The 27,384-nt window shown below is 37.1% G+C and overlaps 3 protein-coding genes and 1 non-coding gene across 4 annotated transcripts; 1 reads left to right on the forward strand and 3 right to left on the reverse strand.

Annotated features, from left to right (window-relative positions):
- Positions 1 to 7,217: 7,217 nt before the first annotated feature.
- LOC147382771 (uncharacterized) lies at positions 7,218 to 8,813 on the reverse strand. The gene is made up of 2 exons (XM_086427225.1): positions 8,446 to 8,813; positions 7,218 to 8,331 (listed from the first exon to the last, which is right to left on the reverse strand). Exons 1-2 carry the CDS (start codon positions 8,811 to 8,813, stop codon positions 7,218 to 7,220), a joined length of 1,482 nt encoding a protein of 493 aa, XP_086283351.1.
- Positions 8,814 to 8,834: 21 nt separating this feature from the next.
- On the reverse strand, positions 8,835 to 9,488 carry LOC147382772 (uncharacterized). Its single transcript, XM_086427227.1, has one exon. The coding sequence runs from the start codon at positions 9,486 to 9,488 to the stop codon at positions 8,835 to 8,837; it is 654 nt and encodes a 217-aa protein (XP_086283353.1).
- Positions 9,025 to 9,131, forward strand: LOC147382773 (small nucleolar RNA R71). Its single transcript, XR_015174118.1, has one exon. It is a non-coding gene; the product is annotated as a small nucleolar RNA R71 (small nucleolar RNA).
- Positions 9,489 to 14,531: 5,043 nt separating the features above from the next.
- On the reverse strand, positions 14,532 to 15,844 carry LOC147382774 (Integrase-type DNA-binding superfamily protein). Its single transcript, XM_086429541.1, has one exon. It carries the CDS (start codon positions 15,826 to 15,828, stop codon positions 14,554 to 14,556), a length of 1,275 nt encoding a protein of 424 aa, XP_086285667.1. The 5' UTR covers positions 15,829 to 15,844; the 3' UTR covers positions 14,532 to 14,553.
- Positions 15,845 to 27,384: the final 11,540 nt, after the last annotated feature.

Raw genomic sequence — 27,384 nt, forward strand, 5'->3', positions numbered from 1 at the left:
TTGGATCCATGTTTCCTAAGAAGTCTTTTATTATAGGTTTCCTTAGAGTGCAACTCAATCCAAAGGGGTGAAAAGCTTTTCACCCAATTATTCGGGTGCATACTCCACTCCTTTCCTTATAATTCTTAGGATTCTTAGAAAACTTGGCATGATCAATTTATATCTATTTTAGGTTTGCTAGAACCTTCTAAGATCTACCCTACTCATGGGTTACTTCAATATTCCTCGTCGACAAAGGCTATCTATGCAATCAATCCTTATCAATTTTCGATTTGATAGAACCTTCTAAGTTCAACCCCACTCATGGGTCCCTTCAACATTCCACACCCGTAAGGGTTGTGTATTCAATCGATCATTATCAATTTTAGGTTTTTTAGAACTTCTCAAAATGGACCCTACTTGTCGGTCACTTCATCATTCTTCGCCACCAAGGACAGTGCATGTGATCAATTCTCATAAATTTTACGATTGTTAGAACCTTTGATATCAACCCCATTTGTGGGTCAATAACACTCCTCACCGGCAAAGGTTGTGCATCTCATTCAAATCTAAGACCTTTTCCAAGGTCGATGTTCAAGGGTTCAAATTTCATACATTCGAGAAATCTACTTCCAAGGGTCAAGGGCAAGGCAACCCTATACAACAAACTTCATTAAAGTTCAAATCCCATACACTTGCGATACCCACTTCGAAGGTTCAAAGGTAAGGTCCTATACAACGAGCCTCTTTTAAGACCTTTCGATTTAAAATCTCATATACTCGAGATACCCACTTTCAAGGACAAGGCGAACCCTATACAACAACCTCATGTAAGGTTTTCAGGGTTTTGTCTCATACACTCGAGACACCCAATCTAAAGATTTGGGTATAAATACCATACAAGGGATCTTATTTCATGTCTACTACATTTGAGACACTTCTTTTTATGTCTCATAATTTGAGACATCTTTTCTTATCATCTCGTATATCTAGGTCTCTTAAAAATCCTCGACCTTTAAAGGTCACCTTAAGTCGAGCGCTTCAATATTAGAAAGTCTAGTTAAGAACCTGTCTTCATTCCAAGTTTCCAAAATTCTCTTCACTTCTAAACCTTAAAGATTGTTTTAGATCGAGTATTCAATTCTAAAAGTTTTGGGCATGGACTTTCTCTATTTCTTATAGATCCAGATCTCTTAAGGATTCTCGACCTCTTAAAGGTCACCTTAAATCGAGCTTTAATGATAGAACTTCTAGGAAAGGACTTGTCTACATTTTTATAGTTCAAACTCTCTCAAATTCCCAACCTCGCATTTTACTTCATAGATCGGGTCTCTCAAAGACCTTTGGACCTCTTAAAGGCTAACTTAGTACACCTTTATTTTGTAGATCAGGTCTCTGATAGACCTTTAGACCTCTTAAAGGTCAATTTAATTTGGGTTTATTAAAGATCTTTGGACATCTTAAAAGTGACCTATATCATCCATTTATTTCCCCTTCATTCCCTCTATAGTCGAATGTCTTAGTTTACTCTAGGTTATTTCTTCTAGACTCCTTTAAGTATGAAAAATAAAATAAAGGATTGCAATTATAATTATCATCCTTTTACCTAAGTTTCTAGGGTCTCTTCCTATTCCACCATGAGAGGGGCTTATTCTGACCTAAAATGAAAAAATAAAATTAAGTCATCATATTCATGATACTAAAATCGAATCTTTTGTCTTTTTGTTTAATCATGGTACTCACATTTTGTGCAAATCTCTAAGTACCAAGGGAAAAAACATTGGGTGACTGAAAAACAAAGGACATAAAAAGGGGCTACAATGCAGAGTCATTATCTTCACAAATCTATAACTACTATTATGGAACCTACAAACAGAACGGAACCTCCCATTATAGATAATCCGACCGTCAAACATCCAGTTAGTGAATAAGCTTTTAAGAAATTGAATGATCAAGTAGCAACGATTTAGAATATGCTATCATGCTTATTAATATCCCTATGGTAGTAAGGCTATTAAACATCATGTAACTAGTTCAGGGTATTTTGGTCAACAAACCCCTACTATAGTTTACCCAATGGTCATACCTCCTTTAGAGGCACCAACTCTTGATCATACATCGGCACAAGCTCAAAACAATGTACCAGCACCAACTTCAAATATCCTTATCAACCCTCATCTTATCTTTACTCAACATCAACCTCCATTGCAAGTCGAGGTGGCATACGAGGAAAATCAAATTGGGCCAAGGGGGCATAGAGGTATAATATTGAGAATAGATTATCGAGTTGCATGGATGCAATTATGGAGCAACTAAATTGCTTGAGAAGGGGAGAGTCCCAAGACAACTTCAGGTTTGAATATCTATGTTTTTATTTAGATTTTGTACTGCCACCAGACTTTAAGTATTCGGAGTTCAAAAATACAATGGCATTGGATGCCCTCTTACTCACCTCAAGTTGTATTGTGACACCATGAACTAGTTTGGAAGGAATGACAAGCTATTAGTGAAAATATTTTAGAGCAGTTTGACAGGGATATCATAGAGATGGTTCACTTGACTAAACCACAACAATATCCAAAGTTGAATAGAATTAGCAAGTACCTTCATGAACAACTATGGGTTCAATATCGGTATTGTGATGCACAAGCAGGGTGTTGCCAAGATAACAAGGAAGCCCCAAAGAGACTATCGAAGAATACACATATAGATGGAGGGAATCAATGTCACAAGTGAAGCCCTCTACGATTGAGATTAAGATGAAATGACATTTACCTTAATATTGGGAAAGTACTACTATACTATTGTCTAAATTTACGCACGCAAGTATACGTATCGAAACAAGTAATAAAGTGATAAGAAAGTATCGTTCCCACGGAGACTAAATATCAATCTATTGCTAATTACCAATTTATCTCAATCTAATTTTATCCAAACAAAAGTAAAAATAAGATTTAAAACTAAACAAGAAAATAACGCAGATAATAAATTTGAAGTTTAAAATCAATGAGTGATGAAATCTAGGTTTATAATTTCCCTCAAACAATCCACTTTATTAAATTCTCCTTTCCTCTATGATAAATTAATCCACAATGATTGTCATCTAAGAATACTAAATTCTCTACAAGCCTTTTTCGATGGTCATATAAAAATACCCTTCTAGACTAACTCCCTATATGCCTTGAGAATTAAATCAAGAAGAATTCATTGAGAATAAGTTCTCATAAGGAATGCACATGCAACCTGAGTATATTCCTATCTCAAATTAGCATATATTAATCTATCTAGGTCATGAACACAAAATAACTCTGTCGATATTATTAAGGTTCACCAAATCAATTCAATCAATGGCCAGTTAATCAAATCGTATTAAACATTTGATAGAATAAACAATTACATGTGGAATTATAGAAGAAAGAAAGAAAACTAATCAAATATCATGAATGGATTCAATTATAACCCTTGAATAGAAATTAGTTCATCATTGAAAAGAAAATAAAATAGTAAAAGTATTTAGCCATTCTTAGATTATAAAATTCAGAGAAGAGTTAAAGTTAAAGAAGATAAAACTCAAGAGCTGATCTCCAATTCCCGTCCTCCTTCTTAATCTTCTGCTTTCAAGAAAAACCCAAAACTTGTGTCCTCAAAATAAGGCTTAATCGTTCCTATTTATAGGTATGGAATTATTCGGGTTTAAGAGTCTCAAAATTTGTCTCTAATTCGGTCCCCAAAAATTAACGTGTAAAGCTGGAAACGTAAGTAGGCCATGGCCTCAAAACATGTCATGTTGCGGCTTGTATTTTCATATTTTTGTTGTGCAATTCTTGAATTCCTGCCGCGGTCTCGTTTTCTATAAAGATATGGCTTGAAGACTTTTTAGCTTGTATGCTTAGCTTCCTTCTTACGAGAGTGAACCAATTTTAGTCTGAATTTTCTCTTAAATGTTGACAAATATCCTAATGTTTCATATTGTTCCTAAACTGTAAAATAAGCATAAAAATCAGATAAAAACATAAAATCATATAAAAAGTATAAAATAAACTAAACTTAAATAAAAATAACTAAAATACTCTAAAATTAACAAAATATTATATTTAAAAGTGGTTAATTAGTAGGTATAAAACCTACTCATCATATACCCCCAAACTTAACATTTTGCTAGTCCTCGAGCAAAATAAAAACAAAGACAAACCTAACTAAGGGAAAGAAATCTAAAACACAAATAAAACAAAAGTGATGAGACTAGCCTGATTCTCCACAATTGCCTCAAAGATTGCGTAAATTTCATAATTCTCAAAAAACTTTAGAAATTGAAACAATCCAGATTTTCAACCCAAATGTCATTCAACCTCACCTTGAACCATCCACATATATGCAAACAACCCCTTATCACTTAATCAGTTTTCAACTCAAATCAGTTTATGCAATCAAGAGTAAATACAAGTGATCTCTAGATATTGAAATTGATGAACTCCATAGGCTTACTTTTCATGATATTCTACATTAATGTAGGTTGTCACTCAATTAAGAATCAATAGAACTTTTATTCATCTTGTAATGTATTACTGGGTTAAAGGTAGTATAAAAGGAAATTTTGTGGCTCAGATCACCCCTTAAACACATCAATCTCTTAGGATTCTCACAGAGCGCAAACTTACATTTCAACATCAAGTTATTTCTCATTCTCAATCTTGTTTCACTTCATTCCCTTTATAACCTTTTATTCACCATTTATTTTTTCAACAAATTTTATTTTCATACTTTTTTTTTATCGTCCACTGCACCCCCAAACTTATCTGATTCAATGCATTCTTTAACAAGAAGGGAAGTAGTAATGAGACAAATTTTTTTTTTCAATCTAAGTATTTTCGAACCCTCAACTGAATATTCTTGAAACTTTGCCTTCCACATTCTCAAAACTTCACCTTCAACCCTTATTTTCATAGCTCAAAATTATCCACTAGCAATCAATATGCCTAAGAGGTGATGGGTCAAATTTTGGAAAAATTAGACAAAAAGGCTTGGTTAGAGTTGTGGGTGCCAAAGAAAATTAGAAACAAGGCTCAATGGGGAAGACTAGTGATAAAATTAACACAGATAAGCTTAAAAGGCTCAATCGATCCAATAATGGCCTAAATCATATTCCTAATCAAATGCAACCTAGGATTTCGCCTCAAGTAACAATCAAATAAGTTCTAGAGTTCATTGAGATCATGGATAACTCTCTAAGTCATAGACATTCTCCAAGTGTATCAAACAACCAAGTGCATCAAGATTATAAGCTTAATGTAAAATAGTTCAAAACAAGATTGAATTTCATCAGAGTTAAGCACATAGATATGTTCAACCTCCATCATTTTCCAAGAACCATGTCTATACTCAATCAAAATTATTATCATTGGCTACAGATTATCAAGCAAAAATCATCACAAACCACAAATATATATATATATATATATATATATATATATATATATTTTTTTTTTTAATTCTTTTCTTAACACTAACTTAAACACACCATAACTTAAACTTAAAAACATGAAAGCAAACACAAAAATTAAAGTAAAGTTTTCAGAAAAATACTACTCCCACTCCCAAACTTAGTTATTGCGTTGTCCTCAATGTAATCAATTAGAACCAAAGGTATGTAAAAGAACTTCCTTGAAATATTTATTGGCGGCCAAGAGTTATCAGCATCATCTGTGCCATCTTCATTGCTATTGTCATTCAGTCGTGGCAGTAGGGATGAAATGGTGATGTTCGGGTTCTGTTACTTTTCACAATTGGTGGCTAAAAATCACGGCTCCAACAACAAATAATCGTAATCCAATCACCAACAGCCGAAATGACACGTATCACAACTGCATTATATCTAGTAAGCACCATGTATATGAAACAACCCTCCAAATTTTCAACAACTTAACCTTCCCAACCTCTCTCATTGTCATTGAACTTTTCACAAACACCTAGTATGCACAAAAATTTAATGATCTCCCCAAAATTTAGTAATACTAGCTACTGTCACAAAAGACCATACATATTGCAAGACATAGTACTCCATTAATCAAACAATCCACACACCCATTCCAACATCAATCACTCCACCAATCACTCAAAATCAATCACTAATTAAATCCATCAAATACTACCAAATAGCCATAATTGCAATAAAAGGTCAAATTTCCCAATCCAAATAGTCAAATTTTGTTCACAATATGCACTATAGGCTAATTGAATATAACACTTACGGACAAAACCTGATGGTACCCTAATTGATTTGGTTGAATCAACAAAGAAAGCACTTGAAAGATCCATTGAAATTTGGTGAAATTGTGCTCACGGACTTGATCTTTCTTTAGAAACCCTTGAATATTGATAGGGACACGTAGGAATAATGTTGGAGAATAGGGAAATAAATGAAGAGTCTTCTGTCGTAGAGGCAAGAAGAGAATGTTGGTTGTGAAATTGTGTAACATTAGAAATATTAGGGTAAGTGTAACCCTTTTCTTTGTGGGTACGAGTTTGAGCCGAGGCCTGGTAGAATATTATGCTAAAGCCCGTATTTTTATATTTCTGATCAATTCTATCACAGACTCGTGCCTTGGCCTTAGAAGAGTTAAGTCACTGCTTCTTTGAACTGTGAGATCAGGACCTACTGTCTGGTTTAGATGCCACGACTGTAAATGAATAGATGCCACGGCTTCTTCAATTTGTACTTCCACCGCCTTGCATCATGTTACCAATGCCCTTGAATTGCTTAGAGACTCCCAACATGTTTCAACAAAACATAATTGAATAGAATTAAAGAGAATTCAAAAAATTATAATAAAAGCAAACTAATTAACCTTTTTTTTTTTTTTGAAATTAAAAAGAAAATAATGAAAATCAAAATAAACGAAAAGAGAGTTTAGAATGCTTGGGTTGCCTCCCAAGAAGCGCTTGTTTTAAAGTCATCAACCTGACTTTGTCTGAAGTAACGTCGGGTTTGCTAAAGTGATGGTGGATTTTTGACGGTCAATTCCCCACACATCAAAGATCTCCACCTCCTTCATGATTGGGTTAAGTCGATGTTGGTACTTAATAAAAGACTTATGATATTCCTCCATACAGATTTTCTGCATGCTGGTAGAAGGACAAATCCCCTTAATATCCGTTATGGACCATCCCAATGCTTTCTTGTGATCTTGCCACTCCTTCAAATAACTAGGAAGAGACTTAAGCTCTGATGATAATGATTCTTAAATTGAAGGCGTCAAATGAGAACCTAATGGTAACACTTCTAATAATTTAAATTTTGACTTAGAATGCGAAAATTTTGATGCAGTCTCCAAGGATTTCACCAACTCAAAACACTCAAAATCTTTCTCATTATACGTATTAATGATTGCTAATTCAAGCTGGTTAAATGGGAGTGTTTCTTCATGGTCATGTCGAGCACATGTGTCCATTGCATCAATTCTATAGCAATCTTTAAGCTCTTTAGTGGGGAACTCCGTAGCTTTGAAAATATTAAACGTCAGCTCTTGATCTTGAACTCTCATAGTAAGCTCTCCCTTTTGCACATCAATAAGAATTCTGCCTATGGCTAAGAATGGTCTGCCAAGAATGATTGGAACATCCTTATCGTCCTCCATATCAAGAATAATGAAATCCATAGGGAATATAAAATTTTCAACCTTCACAAGCACATCTTCAATTTTTCCCCTTGGATACTTTAGTGATCTATCCGCTAACTGGAGTGTCACAGTAGTAGGCCAGGCTTCTCCTAATCCCAATTTTTGAAATATAGACAGTGGCATTAAATTAATACTCGCCCCCAAGTCACACAATGCTCTACCAGAAAATTGATTACCTATGGTGCATGGTATAATGAAGCTCCCTGGATCCTTAAGCTTTGTTGAAAGTTTCCTTTGAATGATAGCACTGCACTCTTCAGTTAAACCCACTGTTTCAAATTCACTCAATCGTCTCTTTTTAGTCAAGATGTTTTTCATAAACTTGACATAACTTGGCATTTGCTCCAAAGCTTCAGCGAATGGGATATTAAAATGCAACTTCTTGAAGACATTCAGATACTTTGTAAAATGCTCATCATGTTTTTGTTTCTTGAAGCGTTGAGGAAATGGTGGGGGTGGGTTGTAGGGAGTAATATTTTCTAAGCCCGACTTTTTCTGCTCCTCGTTTGTAGCTTCTTTCTCTTGCTCACCCTTCTCTTTATAAATTGTTTCATCTGCCACTAAAACATCCGGTTCCTTTGGTTCCTTGACAACATCATTCAACTCTTTTCCACTCCTCAATGTGATAGCATTGCAATGCTCCTTACCATCTCTTTTCAAATTAGTCTCTGTATTGCTAGGCAAGGTTCCTTAAGGACGATTATTAATTGTTGAAGCAAGCTGACCCAACTGAATTTATATATTCCGGATAGAAGCTGCTTGACTTTGGAGTTGAGTTCTAGTCTCTGACATGAACTGATTAGTGTTGGTTCCCATCTGATGCATTAGATCTTCCAAATAAGACTTCTTTTCTCTAAGGAGAGCTTGAAGATGATAACTTGGTTGAAACATGGGCTTTGCAGATGAAGATGTCTCTACTTGATTATTATTACTCCATGAGAAGTTCAGATGATTATTCCAGCTTGGATTGTAATAGTTAGAGTATGGATTATTCTGCCTACTACCAACAAAATTGAGAGACTCTGGATTATTAGGGCACATATCTACTGAATGATTGTTTCCACAATTCTCGCATATAATGATAGGAGTTTGAATGGCATGAACTCCAAATGAATCAAATTTCTCAGATAAGGATGCCACTTGAGCAGTCAAAGCCATAAAAATATCTAATTCATGCACTTATGCTATTCTTCTTGGATTCATCCTCTCTATATGGTACTGGAAGTTGTTAGAGGCCATCTCCTTTAATAAATTATATCCATCCTCAAATGTCTTCGCCATAAGAGATCCACCTGCTGCAGCATCAACATTCATTCTAATAGATCCAACCAACCCATTGTAAAAAATTTGGACGATCAACCAGTCCGGTATAGCATGATGAGGACATCTCCGAAGTAAATCTTTATACCTTTCCCAGTTTTCAGAGAGAGACTCACTATCTAACTGCACGAAAGTAGTGATATCATTCCTCAACTTTGCAGTTTTTGACGGTGGAAAATATTTAGCAAGGAACTTTTTCACCAAGTCATCCCAAGTGGTGATAGACTCCCTTGGTAATGAATTCAACCAATTCTTCACCATGTCCCTCAATAAGAACGGAAATAGTTGCAACTGGATAGCATCATGATAAACACTGTTATACTTGAAAGTCGCACATATCTCTAGAAAATTAGCTAAATGTGCATTGGGATCTTCGACATGTGAACCCCCAAACTGAGATGCTTGTACCATCTGAATAGTAGTTGGCTTGAGCTCAAAATTGTTGGCTTGTATTGCTAGATGACGAATACTAGTGTGAATCCCATCCACTAATAGAACAACATAGTCCTGCATAGACTTAGGACTTTCATTACCATTAGTTTAGTCAGCCATTGTATGGTTTTGAGAAGCTTCTCGCTTATTCTTTCTATTTCTTTGACAAGTTTTCTCGATTTAAAAATCCAACGGAACAAGTTATGAATTTTCCGTACTAAGCATACACTAGCCAAACACCTACAAAATAAAGAAAAGTTTGGTATAAAATCAAATATGATTGAATTAATATTAACAAAAAGATTAATAAAGTAGTCCTCGGCAGCGATGTCAAAAACTTATTGTCTAAATTTACGCACGCAAGTATACGTATCGAAATAAGTAATAAAGTGATAAGAAAGTATCGTTCCCAAGGAGACTAAATACCAATCTATTGCTAATTATCAATTTATTTCAATCTAATTTTATTCAAACAAAAGTAAAAATAGGATTTAAAACTAAACAAAAAAATAACGCAGATAATAAATTTGAAGTTTAAAATCAATGAGTGATGAAATCTAGATTTATAATTTCCCCCAAAAAACTACTTGATTAAATTCTCCTTCCCTCTATGATAAATTAATCCACAATGATTATCATCAAAGAAAACTAAATTCTTTACAAGCTTTTTTCGATGGTTATGTAAAAATACCCTTCTAGACTAACTCCCTATATGCCTATGAGAATTAAATCAAGAAGAATTCATTAAGAATAAGTTCTCATAAGGAATGTACATGCAACCTGAGTATATTCCTATCTCAAATTAGCATATGTTAATCTATCTAGGTCATGAACACAAAATAACTCTGTTGATATTATTAAGGTTTACCAAATCAATTCAATCAATAGCCAGTTAATCAAATCGCATTAAACATTGGATAAAATAAATAATCACATGTCGGTTCATAGAAGAAAGAAAGAAAACTAATCAAATATCATGAATGGGTTCCATTATAACCTTAGAATAGAAATTAGTTCATCATTGAAAAGAAAACAAAATCGCAAAAGTATTTAGCCATTTTTATATTATAAAATTCAGAGAAGAGTTAAAGTTAAAGAAGATAAAACTCAAGAGCCGATCTCCAATTCCCGTCCTCCTTCTCAATCTTCTACCTCCAAGAAAATCCCAAAACTTGTGTCCCCAAAATAAGGGTTAATCGTTCCTATTTATAGGTGTGGAATCATTAGGGTTTAAGAGTCTCAAAATTCATCTCTAATTCGGTCCCCAAAAATTAACGTGTAAAGCTAGAAACGTAAGCAGGCCATGGCCTCAAAACATGTCATGCCGCGACTTGTATTTTCATATTTTTGTTGTGCAATTCTTGAATTTCCGTCGCAGCCTTATTTTCTATCAAGCTATGGCTTGAAGACTTTTTAGCTTGTTTGCTTAGCTTCCTTCTTCCGAGAGTAAACCAATTTGAGTCAGAATTTTCTCTTAAATATTGACAAATATCTAATGTTCCATATTGTTCCTAAATTGTAAAATAAGCATAAAAACCAAATAAAAACATAGAATATAAAATAAACTAAACTTAAATAAAAATAACTAAAATACTCTAAAATTAACAAAATATTATATTTAAAAGTGGTTAATTCGTAGGTATAGAACCTACTCATTATATACGCATCTCATCGGTCACACCATAATAAGTTTATCTTCGCTGGTGCAAATCGCTAATAAGATGGTATTGGTAGTTTGTTTAAGAAGGAATTCGAGGAAAGAGAGCCTGTAGAAGTGGATGATGTTACCTATGACAGCCAAATTTTCACACCCAGTATTGACTGGGATTCTATTGTAACCCCACCTCATTGTGAGTTACCCTTATCTGATGACTATTATGATTCTGTGATGGTCGTCACCTTACGAAGGAAGCATCTACTCTTTACAACTGGGAGATCATCCTAATCACCTATGAGGCCTTTATGGCTTTCCAAAGAAAACTCTCACAAATAAGGGAAGCTATGAATATCCCATTTTTGCCTAGGCAGAGCTCAAGAGTATTAAAAATCTTCCGAAAATGGGCTTGACCCAGAGAATTTTTCAAAAAGTTTTAAAACCTAGCTTTCGAGAAATAAGATGGCCCAAAGCTATTTTCAAAAGTAATTTTAAGACTGGTGAAACCTTACTTCAACCAGACCATATTTAATTGTCAATTTTTTTTTCGATGGACCGAAACTGTTAAACTAATAAAGGATGGGAGAAATTTGATGGCTTAACCTGTCGAAATGGAGATCATCAAAAATTTCAACAGCCATAGGCTGTCAAAATTCACTTTCTAAAATTTGTGGGCTTTGGATCATCAAATTTTCTTATCAAATTTTTTAGTTTTCAGATAGTGTTATTTATTTATTTTACTCTTTCTTTAACTCTTTAATAATCCCATCACTTTGGTCTTCTCGTAATTTTTCAAATCTTCTAATAAAGACTTTTAATTTTTTTTTGTTCCCACTCAACGATAATTACCTCCCTAACCTAAGTTTGTTAGGATTCATTATAGTGAATTCCCACTTCTACCCTTCTAATCTTCTTTAAAATTCACATGGCCCATGACATTCAATATAAATTAACCATCTTCCAAAGCCTATTGCTACTTTGTCCTCCCTAGAGAATTCTCTAGAATTTATGCCAATTGACCCTTGCACCCCTAGTTTATTGGAGACTTGATCAAGGGAAATGACCAAAGGGACCAAAAGGCCTTCACTTATTTACATGCCATTTAACTTGGTTCTTTCACAATTGATCCAAAGCATCTAAGACCATTCTACTCTCTTCAACGAATTTTCTAGAAATTATTGACTTTTACTAATATATCCCTTGATCATCATAATTGGTGAGACCATAGGTGAGTGAAAGACCATCAAGGCCAAGGAGAGGAAAAATACTTTGAATTTTTCATGAAGTTTTAGTAAAAATATTAATAACTCTAGGATTTAGGACAAGTTTATCCCCATGGGTCTTCAAAAATCCTATAAATAGAACTCCTATCCAAGGCAAAGAAAAAAGAGTTCATTTGATGATCAAAATTTTGTCCAAATCCCTTCCTACTTTCTTTATCCTCCCTATTCTCCCAAACCTCTCTTCAAAATCCATAGAATAAGAAAATAAAGAAGAAGACTAAAGGTAGGGTTAAACCCTCCATTTCCCCCATCTAATCTCTCTATTCTTACTACCTCCTTCTTTACTTTCAAACATTTTCTTTATTTATTTACAAGCTTTCTAGTTTAATAATGTAGCTTTATTTAATTTCCTAAATAGAGGTTTGAGGAGAGAGAGTAATCCTTCTTAAAGGTAATTTCTCCTAATAAGTCCTCAATAAGCTCCTTGAGAGTATTAAATTAGGTTACTTTATATTCTTTATTTTCATGTAATTTAAATTTCGTTGTTAGATACTTTACTTTTTTTTTTACTTTTCTTACACTTTAAGTTTCCTAAAATAATAGTTTTTTATTTTATTTTTCCTTAGATGGCAATATGATTAGAGAGTAAACCTTCTTAGAAGGTAATCTTCTCTTGCTAAGTCCATCTCATGCATATAGTTAGCCCATTCACTTTTAAAATATCTACAAGTTAGGATGTAGGTTTTCATAGGCTTATATCCAACCCTTGGAACCAACAAAAACAATCCAAAAGTGGACAAAATCTCATACATGTAATCTTGATTCCTGTATAGTGTAATTCAAATCATAAATCTCACCAAATGATCAAATCAATAAACAAAACCTCCCAATGGAGCACATAAGCTAGTTTTGAAGCTTTGGGACCCCAAATGATGAAAATCCATATGGATTTCCATAGAAATCTCAAGCTCAAAAAAAAAATCCACCAAACACTTACTTGCAGCAATGGTTTGCTCATTTTCTTAATTTTGCTTATTTTCCAAAATAAAACTATAGTTAAATTTCCTTAACTTCCTTTATAATTCCTTCTATTTTCAAAAAAAAAAAAAAAATGAATTTCTAACTTCACCTAAGGTTAGTCTATTGGTAACTAGCTTAGGATGTGAGGGACAAGATACCTAACACCTTCCTTGTCCCTGAACCGAACCTTCTTACCTTAATTTTTTAGGTAGACCTTTTCTCCTTATCCGTTGGATATGTGAGTAACTACAAGCCAAAAAAAATAGATAAACTTTTTTTATTTATAATGTCTATTCACATTTTAATTGAATGGCAGTGACTTCTAAATCTGTGAAGATGAGCTCAAATATTTCCAAAGATTTCGAAGCCCACGTATCTACAATTACGATTTTTTTCTTTTATATATGAAAAAAACGCATTTGAAATGTTAAAAAAATGCATTCAAAATGTAAAAAGATGTTTAAAACATAAAGACACGACTTTTTGAAAAAATAGAATTTTTTTATTATTTTAATCATTAGAGGTGTAAGACATGCTTTAAATGAGACTTTGAAAAAAAAAAAACGAGTTTTTTGTTACCATTGCTCATACCCAAGCTAGCTATGCCTAGACTTGATCCAAGGTCAGGTTCAATGCAATGGGTTCAGGTTAAATTTGTCCGCCCAAGTTGCAGCTCGAGATCTTTCTTCCATTGCTTTTGGTTGTTTCCCATTCCTTTACTACATCAGCACTATCAATTATTCAACTTATTTTAGATCCATCCTCCCATTGTACAATGTGGTACCAAAGTAATAGATGGAAGATTTATACCCATTAGATTTGACCTTGTTCCTATTTCTGGGATAAACATTAGTGGGTCAGTTTAAGTGCCAAATGGAAAAAGGGATGTGGAGTTGGTTAAAGTTAACCAACTGAAGTACAAGATTCTCACTTAGCTGCTATTTTCCATTTCAAGTTCCATATTAGAACATTATACCTTCAATCCTAAGAAAGAAACTGATAATAACAAATGACATGAAAATACTACAAAAAGGAACCAAACCACTCAAAAGTCATCTTTCAAAAAGACTCCGAGCTCATAAATCTGGCCATTAATGGAGGAAAAATGAAAAACAAAAAGTAGAAAAACTTCCCACTGAAATAAGAGAGCAATTAGTTGGAACCAAACTAGAATAGAGCCAGTTGGACTTCTATGTATCTAACAGAATGATTTGACTATGAAAAAAACAAAAACAAAAAAAACAGACATTCATGAATCATTGTTTGGAAGAGAATCCCAGATCATGTCCATGTCCAAGGAGGGCATTCTACTTAATAAAACAGTATCCACATCTGATAATAAATCCTGAGTCTTCTTGCTCTCAACCACCACCTCTGACCCAACACTGCCCTCCAAATCAAAAGAACACTCTTTTTTCGATATTTTTCGGTTCAAAGGTTTGAGATTTGGATTCTCAGATATCAATTTATTTGGTGATGGTGGTGTGTTAATGGGTTTCTTCTGAGGAGGAATACCTTCACATAAGGATTTTAATTTTGCTTCCAGAAGAGCAGCTGTGCCCCCATTAGAAAAATTGGCCTTTAGTTCATGCTTGAGATCAGGAAAATTAAGTTGGGCGAACTCTCCTCGTAGCTTGTAGGCAGCCGTGTCATAAGCAAAAGCGGCTTCTTCAGCTGAGTCAAAGGTTCCCAACCAAACCCTTGTTCGGTTCCTCGGTAATCTGATCTCAGCCACCCATTTTCCCCAATGTCTTTGCCTCACCCCTCTAAATAGCTTCCCTTGGGATGACGTCGTTGGTATCGACTTTTGTTGTTGATCATGCTTTCTTCTTCCTGTGTACTTCATCGGCTGGGTCTTAGTGGCACCAAGCCAATAGCCACCACCACCTCCTAAGGAAGAATTCATTAAATTCGGATTGGTATTGAGCCATTCGTGTTTGGGTTGAGGCTGAATTTGATGAAGTGTGGAGCCCGGGAACAATGGAACGCCCGTACCGGGCTCTGTACTAGAGAGTGTGGGCTCCTGCAAAAACAGATTCAAATTCGGGATTTTTGAAACTTTTGATGGAGAGGGTGTAAGAGATTGTGTACGAGGCACTTGGGTTTCAGATAATTCAGGGAACATTTCTATGAAATTTACAGGAATGAAACTTCCTTTGAACTCAGATGTTTCAGCTGATCTGATAGCATTTGGGATAGAAGCAAATGGACTATTTTGATGATTTGGTACCATAATTACTCTGGTGTTGAATTCTATTGCATCGTTGCTCAAAGTGGCCTCATCCACAGACGAAATGGATTCCGGGCTTGAAAATTGTCTATCTGATGGTGGCGATGATGATGATAACGATGAATTTTCTCCCCCACCACCACCATCCCCTCCATTAACACCCCAGGTTCTCTCAGCAATTGCACTCCACACGATTGGATCAGTAAATAATCGTGAACCTTTTGCAATTCCATGAAGATAGGATGGTATTTCTTTCTGAATGTAGCTTGCCATCTTTGAAAACTCATCTTCCATTACCAATAGGGATTTGAGCAGAAACAAAAAAGGAGAGAGAGATGGGCAGACAAATTATGCAAAAGAAGGCACTGTTCTATAAATATTTAAACCTTGACACATCTCATGTCACAGGTATTTATTAAGTAAATCATTGAAAATTAAGAGGACCTACTTACTGTTAATAAAGCATACTTACCGTCTTAATCTGAATCAGATTATTACTTCAAAAGGAAAAGCTCCCCACCTTCAACCGTTTAGAAATATTCATGCCAGCCATACAAAGTGTCCCTACAACAACCAATCAAACCGTGACAACTCAGATTCCCTTTGGTTTATCTGTCTCTGACATATGGGTTTGTTCCATATCCTTCAAAGTCTAGAAGAAAAACCTTAGAATAACTTCTGCTTTTATGGCTTTATGTGGTGTATTATTATCACTGATCATGTGATTTTCTAAAACACCCAACATGTGATTTTGTCACTTTTTTACCTTTTTGTATGATTTTAATATGGAAATTGACTTATTAATATGAGGATCTCTCATTTCTATGTTTCTATATTGTTATTATAACACATAAGTAACTAACAAGTAACAAGATTACAGAAAAAAGGCATTAAGAATGTGTTGGTTTGGTGGGCTTTCAGCTTTATTAGCGTCATCTTTCGAGTGCTCTAAATCAATATTAACTTGATTGCGACAAGTTAACAGCTACTCTATTTAGATTTTTAAGTTAATCACTGCATCCATGGCGCAAAAGTTCTTTTATTAAAAATTAAGAATAATAAAACAAAATGAAGAACAAGTGCAGAGCCTTGGGTGCTGTTTGTTGACATGCCAAGTAGTACTTCTCTTTTTATTTTATTTTTGTGTTGCGAAGCACTTTTGCATGATGGGCTTTGGGTCATGATTCTTGCTTTCGGGGGAAGTTGTAAGTATGACCACATGAGGTTGATATTTTGCACTTCCAATTTCCCGCGGTTACAAGAAGCAAAATACTCTTAAAGTAAGTTTCAATTTTTCAATCCTACCCTCTTTAGATTTTTATAATTATGATAATATCATCATCAAATTTTAATAATTATGAATATACCTTTCAATAATTAAATTTTAATTTGTATAAATTTAAGTTTTTAATGTTATTTTAGCAATAGACCTCAAAAAAAGTAGTTCGGAATTCAGTATTTGCATTAGGAGATTCAAAGATATTGTAGATGCAGATTTTCACTCTACTTTGAGATCTATCTTCAAGTTTCTTAACTCGGTGGTACATGCAACAGGACCACTCCGACGATCAAACAAGAACTAGTGCCAAGCTATTAAAAAGTTCTTTAAGAAGAAATTTTCTAATCTTTGATATGGATTATAACCTGGTATTTATAGGAGTCCTGATTGATAGATTTCCCAAGATACTCTCAATGATTCTATTTAGAATGGATGACCTGCTCTCTGACCTGACAGCTATAGGAGTTGCTACAACCACTCTGACAGGTCTGCGGTGGTTACAATCGATTTGTCAGGTTGTGAGTTATCACGTTTGTCCCATCAATGGTAATGATATCAACGTGGTCACATCAACATTAAGTGATCCGAACTAACTACATCCGTCCTACATGCAGTAGTACTTCTAATACTTGGTGGGTTAGTAACTCCTCTAATAGTAGCCACGTGTCAATAGCTCCAAGAATTGCTCTCCACAATACCCCCTCTCAAGATCTTGGATGCTTGTCCGAGGCCCCGAGAAACACTATAACTGACACGTGCCAAGCGCGCACTGGGTGCTGACCTGTCTTGGTTCATTAAATGCATTGAATCATGGCATCTGACTGTATACTTTCAAGGACGACAAATGACATGATTGCCCTTGTGAAATGCGCTCCCGGCCATTGATTCAAATAGCGCATTTAAGCTCTGTCTACACGTGGTGCTCTGTGAATGGTTGGTTATGCACGTGCGTTCGAACAGTCGCATTGCTTCTAACAGCATTAAATGCCTTGGCGTCCTCATTATTACTTCATTTTTTTAGGGGATCTTGGTTATTGATTGAAATTTGTATCTCGAGGCTCCCCCAACCTATATATACCTCAATCCCTTTCATTTTTCATTTTTACCTTCTGGTTTTTCTATTCTCATTTTCTCCCTTTCTTTGTGCTTCCGTGCAATCTTTTGAGCTCGGCTGCGACGAAAGCATTGCGAATTCGTCCAAATCCTTACCAAGTTCTCCCAAGGTTCTCGGTGACTCCCATCAAGGTTAGAGGTCAAGGCCCCTTCCCCTCTCCTCTTAAATCTTTTTTTCTCCCTTTCTACCCTTTGCCATGGCTAAGGGGAAGTCCTATTCCCCCACTTGCCCTCCTTTGGACGCGGTTAGGGCTACTTTTGGTATCCCTGACAGTATAGGCATGTTCTATGTGGACGAGCCCATGACATCCCAAGATTTCTCCCCTAATACCACCATGGTATTCTGGGGGCAACTAAAGGCAGGCCTTTGAGTCCCATTGAGCAGGCTGACTCGGGAGGTACTGAATTTTTATCAAAGGACTCGGCTAAATAAGCGGGAACTTCTTCCATCTCATTCACGTTTGCAAGCTAATGAATGAGCAATTAGATGAAGGGCTTGGGCACATTTCACCCTAAAAAGTACTCAAATATACAAGGTTTCTTCTATCTAACCAAGAGGATAGGGAAGCCGTCCTTGATCGAGCTTTCAGACTCAGACAAGGAGTGGCTCCTGTTCCCAATCCAACTAACTGGTCGGTAGGAGAGCACTCCTAGGGACGAGCTTCCCCCTTGAACTTTGTTTCATTCAATCACCCCGGTAAGTTCTACTATTCCTATTTTTCGAATTATACAATTGATGTATACTATTGCCGTTGTGTTGTTGTTTAACCCTTCTATTCTATCCCTGCAGGTTCGAGCAAGGACAAATTTCTAGGGGATTCGGTAGTGATCACTCACCTTCTATCGAATCCCGATCTCTATCACCACGTTACAGCTTCCTTCCTGCTATCCAACCGACCCTTCTGTTCAAACAGTGACACCCAACCCTCAGGAACAAAAGACATGGCCTTCGCTTCAACCACCCAGTGCCAACCATCAACTCCGACTTTGACGAGAATGTCATGGAGGTGTCCCCCAGCCACTCTTCGGGACGAGGAGGAGGAAGAAGATGAGGAAAAGGACCCCCAACCTCTCCTCAAAAAGCTTAGGAGTGGTTCTGACCCCCAACCTCTATAGGTTTCCCCCATCACTACCCAATTTCAAACTCCTCCCATTCTAATGGGCACCAGCCAACCCCCTGCCAAGCCCTCTCAGACCTCGTCTTTAGGGTTAGGATAGAGGGAAAGACTCCCTCCCCCTTCTACGTGGGTGGCGAGACCCAAAGTTGGAAACAAATCGATCATTGACCACGATTCAGTGTTCTTCGACCCTACAATGTCGCGCGCCGTCTTTAAATCATTATTCCTTCCCAAGGAATTGGCGATTACAAACCAGGGCTTCGTCGAGGATTTGACAAAGTTCTATAACGACGCATTTTGATACTTAACCGTCATAAGTACTTTTCCTTTTTTCTTCTAATTTCCTAACTAGCTTGTCTTTTATTTTTCGGGTTATAATATTTGTTCCCCTCCTCTAGGCACAACATGCTGTGGTGAAACTCGGTCAAATATGGGATTCAATGCTACATGACCTTCATGTGGCAGAGGATCAAGTAAATAAACTTCAGACCGAGAAGGATGCTGCTACGGCAAATTCCTTGAAGCTCCGAACTGGTTTGGATAGCACACTGTTCGAACCGACGGAGGGAAGGATTGCCTCGCTTGAAGAGCTCCTCTATGCTAAGGAGATGGAGAAGGAGAAAACACTTGAAAACCAACTTGCCTCCCTCCAAGCCCAACTGGACGCTTCGAAGTCTGCTTGGGAGATAACCTACAACAAACTCAAGGCCAAACTAAAAAAGGCCAAGGCTCCCCAGAAGGACACTACGGTAGTCCATTGAAGGGCCAAGGCTTTATTTGAATGGCTGAACACAACATAACTTGAAGATAAAAAAACTTTACTAGTAGTATTTCTTAAGGTTGAAGGCATTCCATGGTGCTGTAATTACATCTCCTGCCACCGTCTTGAAATGGAAAATCCCTACGACTCCAACCTTATAGACAATGTACGGTCCTTCCCAATTAGCATTGAGCTTCCCGCTGTTAAACTCCTTGGTGTTAGCAAGCATTTTCCTCATAATCATGTCCCCAACCTTGAACTCTCTTCTCCGTACTTTCCTGTCATAAGACCTCTTTAGCTATTGATGATATCGTATCAATTGCTCTACTACTCTCTCTCGAGTTTCGTCAAGCCAATCTAAGTTTCGTGCTATCATTTCATCATTAAGACTTGTTTCTACAACCTGTGTCCTGACAGTGGCCATTTGCATCTCGGTAGGGATGACTGCCTCTGTCCCATAGGCTAGTGTAAATGGGGTCAATTCCGTGGCCCTTTTAGGTGTTGTTCGGTACGTTCATAGCACGCTATGCAGCTCTTTCACCCACTTCCTTTTATGTTCGGCTAGCTTTTTTCCTTAATTTGTCGAGTATAGTTTTGTTAGAAACTTCTGCCTATCCATTGCCCTATGGATACCTTGGAGATGATTGGAGTGAGTGGATACCATATTCCCAATAGTATGACTGAACTCGGTTCCCTTTGAACTATGTCCCCTTGTTTGAAATCAGCGCATAGAGTATGCCAAAGTGCTTTATAATGTATTCCCAGGTAAACTTGATGACTTATTCTTCTCTGATCCAAGTGAAGGGCATAGCTTCTACTCACTTGGTGAAGTAGTCTGTGGCCACCAAGATAAAAGGTCTCCCCCCTTTCCCCCAAGGCAAGGGCCCAACAATTTCCATTCCCCAGAGGGAGAAAGGCCAACTGCCTTCATTGGGTGTAGCTTGTTTACTGCCTGAAGGCTCATGTGCTCATATTTCTGACATTTGTCGCACATTCGGACGTACCTCTTACAATCTTCCTGCATCCTCAGCCAAAAATAGCCCTGTGGTAGTACTTTGCTTGTGAGTGACCCCCCCCCCCCGAGTGATTACCACAGATTCCTTCATGTATCTCTGCCATTATAAGCTCGGATTCATATATGTTTAAGCACTTCAAAAGTGGCTTCCAAATGACACCCTGCACAGCTATCGTTCGACAAAAGTGTACTTTTCAACTTGGTAAAATAACTTTCTAGCCTCTTTTTGTCTTGTTAGTTTTAGCTTGCAGGTAATCCACGTATTTTTGCATCCACCCCAATATCCGACCTACATGCATGCATTCCTCTTTTTTGCAATCAATGCACGCTTTCAACTGATATTTCATGAGTACAGCTCTATTCTCAGATTCTCCGAGCATGGAAGCAATGAATACCAATGAGTCCGCATGCCTGTTCTCATCCCTCGGGATTCTGCATATTCTTACTTTTGTGAATTTGTCAACCTCTCGTTGTACTGCTGACATATACTTCACCATTCGTTCTTCCTTAGCTTCATACTCTTCATTGCACTGATTTGCCACTAGTTGTGAATCTGTAAATATCGCGAGTTGGTCAACATTCAACTCTCTTACCATCTTGAGCCCATTGATAACTACTTCGTAATCTACCACATTATTTGAAGCTCTGTATCCAAGCTTTATCACCTTCTCCAGCCTGTCATTACTCGGTGTTACTAATATTATGCCAACACCTGAGCCGAAGTAGTTTGACGAGCCATCAACGAACATCCTCCACCCTGTTTGCTTATTCCATGCTTTTACTTCCTCTATCGCTTCATTTTCTTCCTCCAGTTCTTCCCAGTTGGGATCTTCGATCGGAAAGTCTACTAGGAAATCTTCCAATACTTGCCCCTTCAAAGTTGTTCATGCCTCGAGCTGTAAGTCGTATTCCCCAAAGTCACTACCCACCTCACCATCCCTTAGACTTTTCTGACCTATACACCATGTCCTTCAATGGATGATCTGTTACTACCCAGACTCGATGTGAAAGGAAATAAGGTCTGAGCTTGTGTGCCGAGTAAACAAAAGACAATCCTACCTTCTCAATCCCTATGTATCTAACCTCTGATGGATCAAGTGTCTTGCTAACATAATAGATTGGATACTCCCATCCTAAGTCGACTTTGAAGAGCACCGAGCTTATGGATGACGTAGTGGCAGCTAAATAAATTCTCAGCTCTTCTCTTTCCTCCAGAGCATTGAGGATAAATGAATGTCCCAAATAATTTTTCAAGTCGAGGAAAGTCGCCTCACACTCTTTATTCCATGCAAATCCCTTTCCCTTTTTCAACAGGCTGATTAACAGTTGGCATCTATCTAAGACTCAAGAGATGAATCTATTTAATGCTGCAATTCTCCCTGCCAGAATCTGCACCTACTTCTGTGTCTTCGAACTTAGCATTTTAATCAAGGATTGGATTTGATCGGGGTTGGCTTTGATTCCCCTCCTAGTCACGACATGCCTAAGGAACTTCTTGGAAGATACCCCGATCACACATTTCTTTGGGTTTAGCTTCATCTGGTACTCCCTTAGTCTTTTGAATGTCTCCTTGAGGTCCCTTAGGTGATTATCCACTTTCTTGCTTTTCACTAGTAAGTCATCGATGTATACCTCGATAGTTCTCCCGATTAGGCCTTCGAACATTTTTGTCACGAGCCTTTGGTAAGTTGCTCTTACATTCTTTAGGCCGAACAACATGACTTTAAAACAAAACAAACATTGCTCAATTATGAATGACGTTTTTTCCTGATCTTCTGCTCTTAAGGGTATCAGATTGTAGCCCAAGTATCCATCTATAAATGACATCCTCTCATGCCTTGTTGTAGCATCGACTAGTCTATCAATCCTCGCTAATGGAAAACTGTCCTTTGGGCAAGCTTTATGAGGTTCATGAAATCAAAGCACATCCGGACCCTTCCGTCTTTCTTCGGTACAACCACTATATTGGCTATCCACTCAGGGTATTCGACTTTCGTGATGAATCTCGACCTTAAAAATTTACCAATTTCCTCATTCACCTCCTGCCTCAACTGTGGTTATAATCTCCTTGGTTTCTGTCGAACTGGTCGAAACATTTCGTCAACATTTAACCGATGACAAGCAACCAAGGAATCTATCCCTGGCATGTCGTTGAAGGACCAGGCAAACACATCCTTGTGGGTTTTTAACAATTGCACCAGCGTATCCCGTTCTTGCTGTAGCTTATGGTCCACTTCTTCTACTGCTGCTACATGCTCCCCTTGTGGTTCATTCTTTGACTACTACAACTACTCTTCTTCGGTGGGTGGCTTATTTCTCTTCCTCTGCAACTTGGTTCCAAAATACTTTGCAGGTTGTAAAGCCAAGTGAAAACACTGTTGTGCCATCTCTTGATCTTCTCTGACTTCCATCACTCCCTCTTTGCTCGAGAATAGAATTACCCGATGGTAAGTCGATGGAACAGGCTTCATCTCGTGTATCCACTTTCTCCCGAGGATAGCATCATAGGCTAAGTCCGCGTCAATCACTATAAACCTCATAATCACCACTTTAGATCATGTTGTGACCAGGAGGGTGATATCTCCCATGGAGTTACTCGGAGCCCCATTGTAGACTGAGTCGACACCAAGCTATCTGAGATCCTCATCTTTTTTATTGTACTTAAAAGAAAGACATCCACTACGCTCCTAGCATCCACTAGTATTCTTCTGAGATCCACATTTCCGACCGAGAGTGTTATGACAAGAATGTCCTGGTGAGGCATGGCCGTCCCTTTCAAGTCGTCATCTGTAAATACTATCGCCTGTTCCCCTACTACCGTGCTGAGTCTCCTTACTACCCTTATTCCCGAAATTACTTGGTTGACTCTGACCTCATGGTGAATCATCATTATCCTCGCCTTGGCTAACTACCTTGACTATCTATATGATTCAAGCACCCCCCGAGATGGTGTACACTACCCTGCATCCCTTAGGTTCGCATTGTCTATCTCCTCTGGGTAGTCGAGGTTATAATTTTCGATTATCTTCTCTCTGGGCCTCCTGCCTTCCTTTCCCGGTGGAGGATACGTATCACCTGAGTTTTTCATCCCCGACCATATCTTGGATGATATGTCGCAATCTATAACAATCCTCAGTTGGGTGTCCTCCGTCTCGTGATATTCGCAGTACAACTTTCCCGATTTTTCTCGATAATCCCGAGGTGGTTGAACAAAATCGAGGTCACTCTTTAGATGCCTTAGTATCACAGACAACTTCTCGTTGAGCAGTGTATATACTCAAACTCACTTCCACCTCAATTGTTCCTTTGGGTCTCGTCTTTTTTTTCTGTTACCCCCTATCTTAGCTCGGTAGCTACTTTTTGGACTACTTGACCACCCTCACTATTATCTATTGTTTGAGCTCCCCGACCTCTGCTTTTTATCTAATCTTCTACTAGAATGTATTTCTCCACTTTCAAGTATAGATCCTTGAGCCATGTGGGGTAGGATTTTATCAACGACTCATGCAACCGTGTCCCCAGGATAAGAGCTGTTACGTAAGCTACGCACGCAGTTGCCTTGTCCATATCCTCAATAGTTATCGCCTTTGTTCGGAATCGAGTAATGAAAGATCGTATGTTCTCTCTGACCTCTTGTTGTAAGTTGAAAAGAGTATTCCCGACTCCTTTTTTTCATAAGTGTATGAATTGCCCGAACAACGTCTCTTCTAGTTCAGAAAAGTTCGATATTGACCTAGCCAACAATCTTTGGAACTGTGACATAGCTTCGTGCCTCAGGGTAAATAGGAAAAATTTGCAAAGTAAAGAGTCATCGCTTTGATACAGTACCATTTGACTTCTACAATGAAGGACGTGATCCATGGGATCTCTCGTCCCATCATATGTCTCAAACTTCGATGCATGGAATGCTCTTGGGGATTCCGAGTTAATTATTGTTGGTGAAAATGGCATCCCCTTGAGTTCTCGAATTGCATTTCTAGCGTTTTGTCCGGGGTCCTTCCCTTGAGCGAGTTCCTCATCCTTTCTTTTTAGCATTTCCTCAACTTATTTCCTCGTCATTAAGTCTCGAGCTTCAAAACTTCCCTACTGCATTCTCACCACTGCAGAATCCACAGTTCGATCTGCTTTAGTCCTTCTCGTCGTTTGGACAGTGTGGCTTTGACTTTCCTCCCCATTTAGGCCTCCCCCGATCTTGGTTCCCTCGCCTAGCTTCTACCTGAGCTCTCGTTTTCTTTCCTTATTACTATTATTTCATCGTTCTACTTTTCTAATCCCCTACAATCTCCTCTCTCATCTTCTTTAGTAAGTTGTACATCGCGAGCATGGGATCTTGCGATGTCGGAGGTTGGTCCGATGGTAAAGGGTTTGATGGTTCTCCACATACTTCGCCTCTAGCTCTCATCATGTTAGTTATTTTTCTCCTTGTAAGTTTTCTATAGATGGCGTCAAATTATAGATGCAGATTTTTTGCTTTACTTAAAGATCTGTCTTCAAGTTTCTTAGCTCGATGGTACTTGCAACAAGACCAATCAAATGATCAACTTAAAACTAGTACCAAGCTATTAAAGAGTTCTTTAAGAAAAAAATTATAACCTTAGATATGGATTGTAACCTGATATTTATAGGAGTCCTGATTGATAAATTTCCCAAGGTACTCTCAATGATTCTACTCAGAGTGGATGACCTACTCTCTGACCTAATAACTGCAGGAGTTGCTACAACCGCCCTGACAAGTTTGCGGTGGTTACAACCGATTAGTAAGACTGTGAGTTATCACACTTGTCCTATCAATGATAATGTTGTCAACGTGGTCACATCAACATTAAATGATCCGAGCTAACTATATCCATCTTACATGCCTTGGTAGTGTTTAGTAGTGCTTTTAATACTCAATGGGTCGGTAACTCCTCTAATAGTAACCACGTGTCAAAAGCTCCGAGAATCGCTCTCCACAAATATCAAATGCTACTTCATTTTATATATGAGGGCACTAGTCATTTTAATAGAATCCCGGTTAGAAATTTGTTTCAATAATCATAGCTTTTGCAAAAAGAATGACACTTCTTCAACATGTCTACTAAATGACAATTTTTATTAGGTTTTGTTTTTTTTCCTTAGTAGATTTCTAGTCGCAGAAGCCGGTAACATTTCCAAATAGATCCTTAGTGATTCAAAACTTTTTTTTCCTGACCGGTAATCCTGTTTTTAATTAGTTGAATAACTCGGTAGTGGTGGGATTTGAACCCAGATCTTTGACATCATCAAGCAAAGACTTTACCAACTAAATTAGCTGGCATCTACTTAATAATCGAAAACTCATGTCAAGGGATTTGGATTCAGCTCTATAACCTCAATCTTGGTTATTTTGTCATTTACCCTTTCAAAATTTATTCATGCCTAATGACATTAGTGAAATATTTTTACTATAAGTGGAGGCCTAAACAGATTGACGTAATTATGCTACATTAACTCGACTATCTGGTTAACACATTTGACCATGCATGTGAAGTGTGAACAAGAATTGTTGTTTACGAGGTATTATTTGAGATAATAAACTCATCCTAAATATATTAGAAAATTTTAGTTGTGAAAGAAGAAGGTTTTACTATTTATTTTTAGTAGTGATGGAGTAGTGGGGGTAAGGAGACCTGTGATGACCAAGATAATTTTTAGTGGGGTCATAGAGCTTATAACAATTGAATTGCCTACTGAACTATACATACATGCCATATGATATTGTCCAAAATTTCATGGGAATATTAGTATCTTCCACAGTCATATTTTTTAACATATATATATATATATATATATATATATATATTTTTCTAATCAGGAAGCCGGGACTTATAAAGGCTCCCTCCCTTTTATTAATAATCAGGGGAAGATTATAATCTTTGAAATTCTTTAATTAAGCCTTTATCAAGAATAATTTTGATCTCTTGAGGAGGATCAACATAATATGACATAATTAGGACCCCACCAATTAAGAATGAACCACTCTTTGCCAAAAAAAAAAAAGAGAAAATTTTGCTGGTTGTTCTTGCCATGAGAACTCCACTCTTGAATTCACAACTTCTTCCTTAACTAAGCAATTCTTCTTCGCAAAAGATTTCTATTTTACCTTTTAATACAAGAAAAAATAAACAAGGGTATATTATTTTTCAGTGGCATCTTTCTAAGTAGTTTTTTAAGATTATCATATTACAAAACAATATCAAGCAATGATCATAAACCCTTTTTTCTCTAACAAGCTGGCTAATGCTAGCTGGTGATTAGTAGCTAGGTAAAGGTGGGTTTTGAATTCTATTTCTGGTATCATCACTCACATAATTTAACCAACTTAACAATAGTAATAAAACCTTGCTTTTTTACATTAAAAAACAAAATAAAGATCTTTTCTAAGGGTATTTATAGAATCAGGGTCTCGTAAAAGGCGGAGCCAGGATTTTCATGTAATGAGGGCAAACTTATAGTTAATTGGAGGGGTGGTGGCAAAAATTGGAGGGATATGAGGGAATGGGAGTAACAAGGTCAAATGAGGAGTGTCACTAGTTCAAAATGCAAG

This window comes from Akebia trifoliata, chromosome 16 (assembly GCF_017979445.1).
Source record: "Akebia trifoliata isolate Shusen 1 chromosome 16, ASM1797944v1, whole genome shotgun sequence".
Taxonomy (NCBI): Eukaryota; Viridiplantae; Streptophyta; class Magnoliopsida; order Ranunculales; family Lardizabalaceae; genus Akebia; species Akebia trifoliata.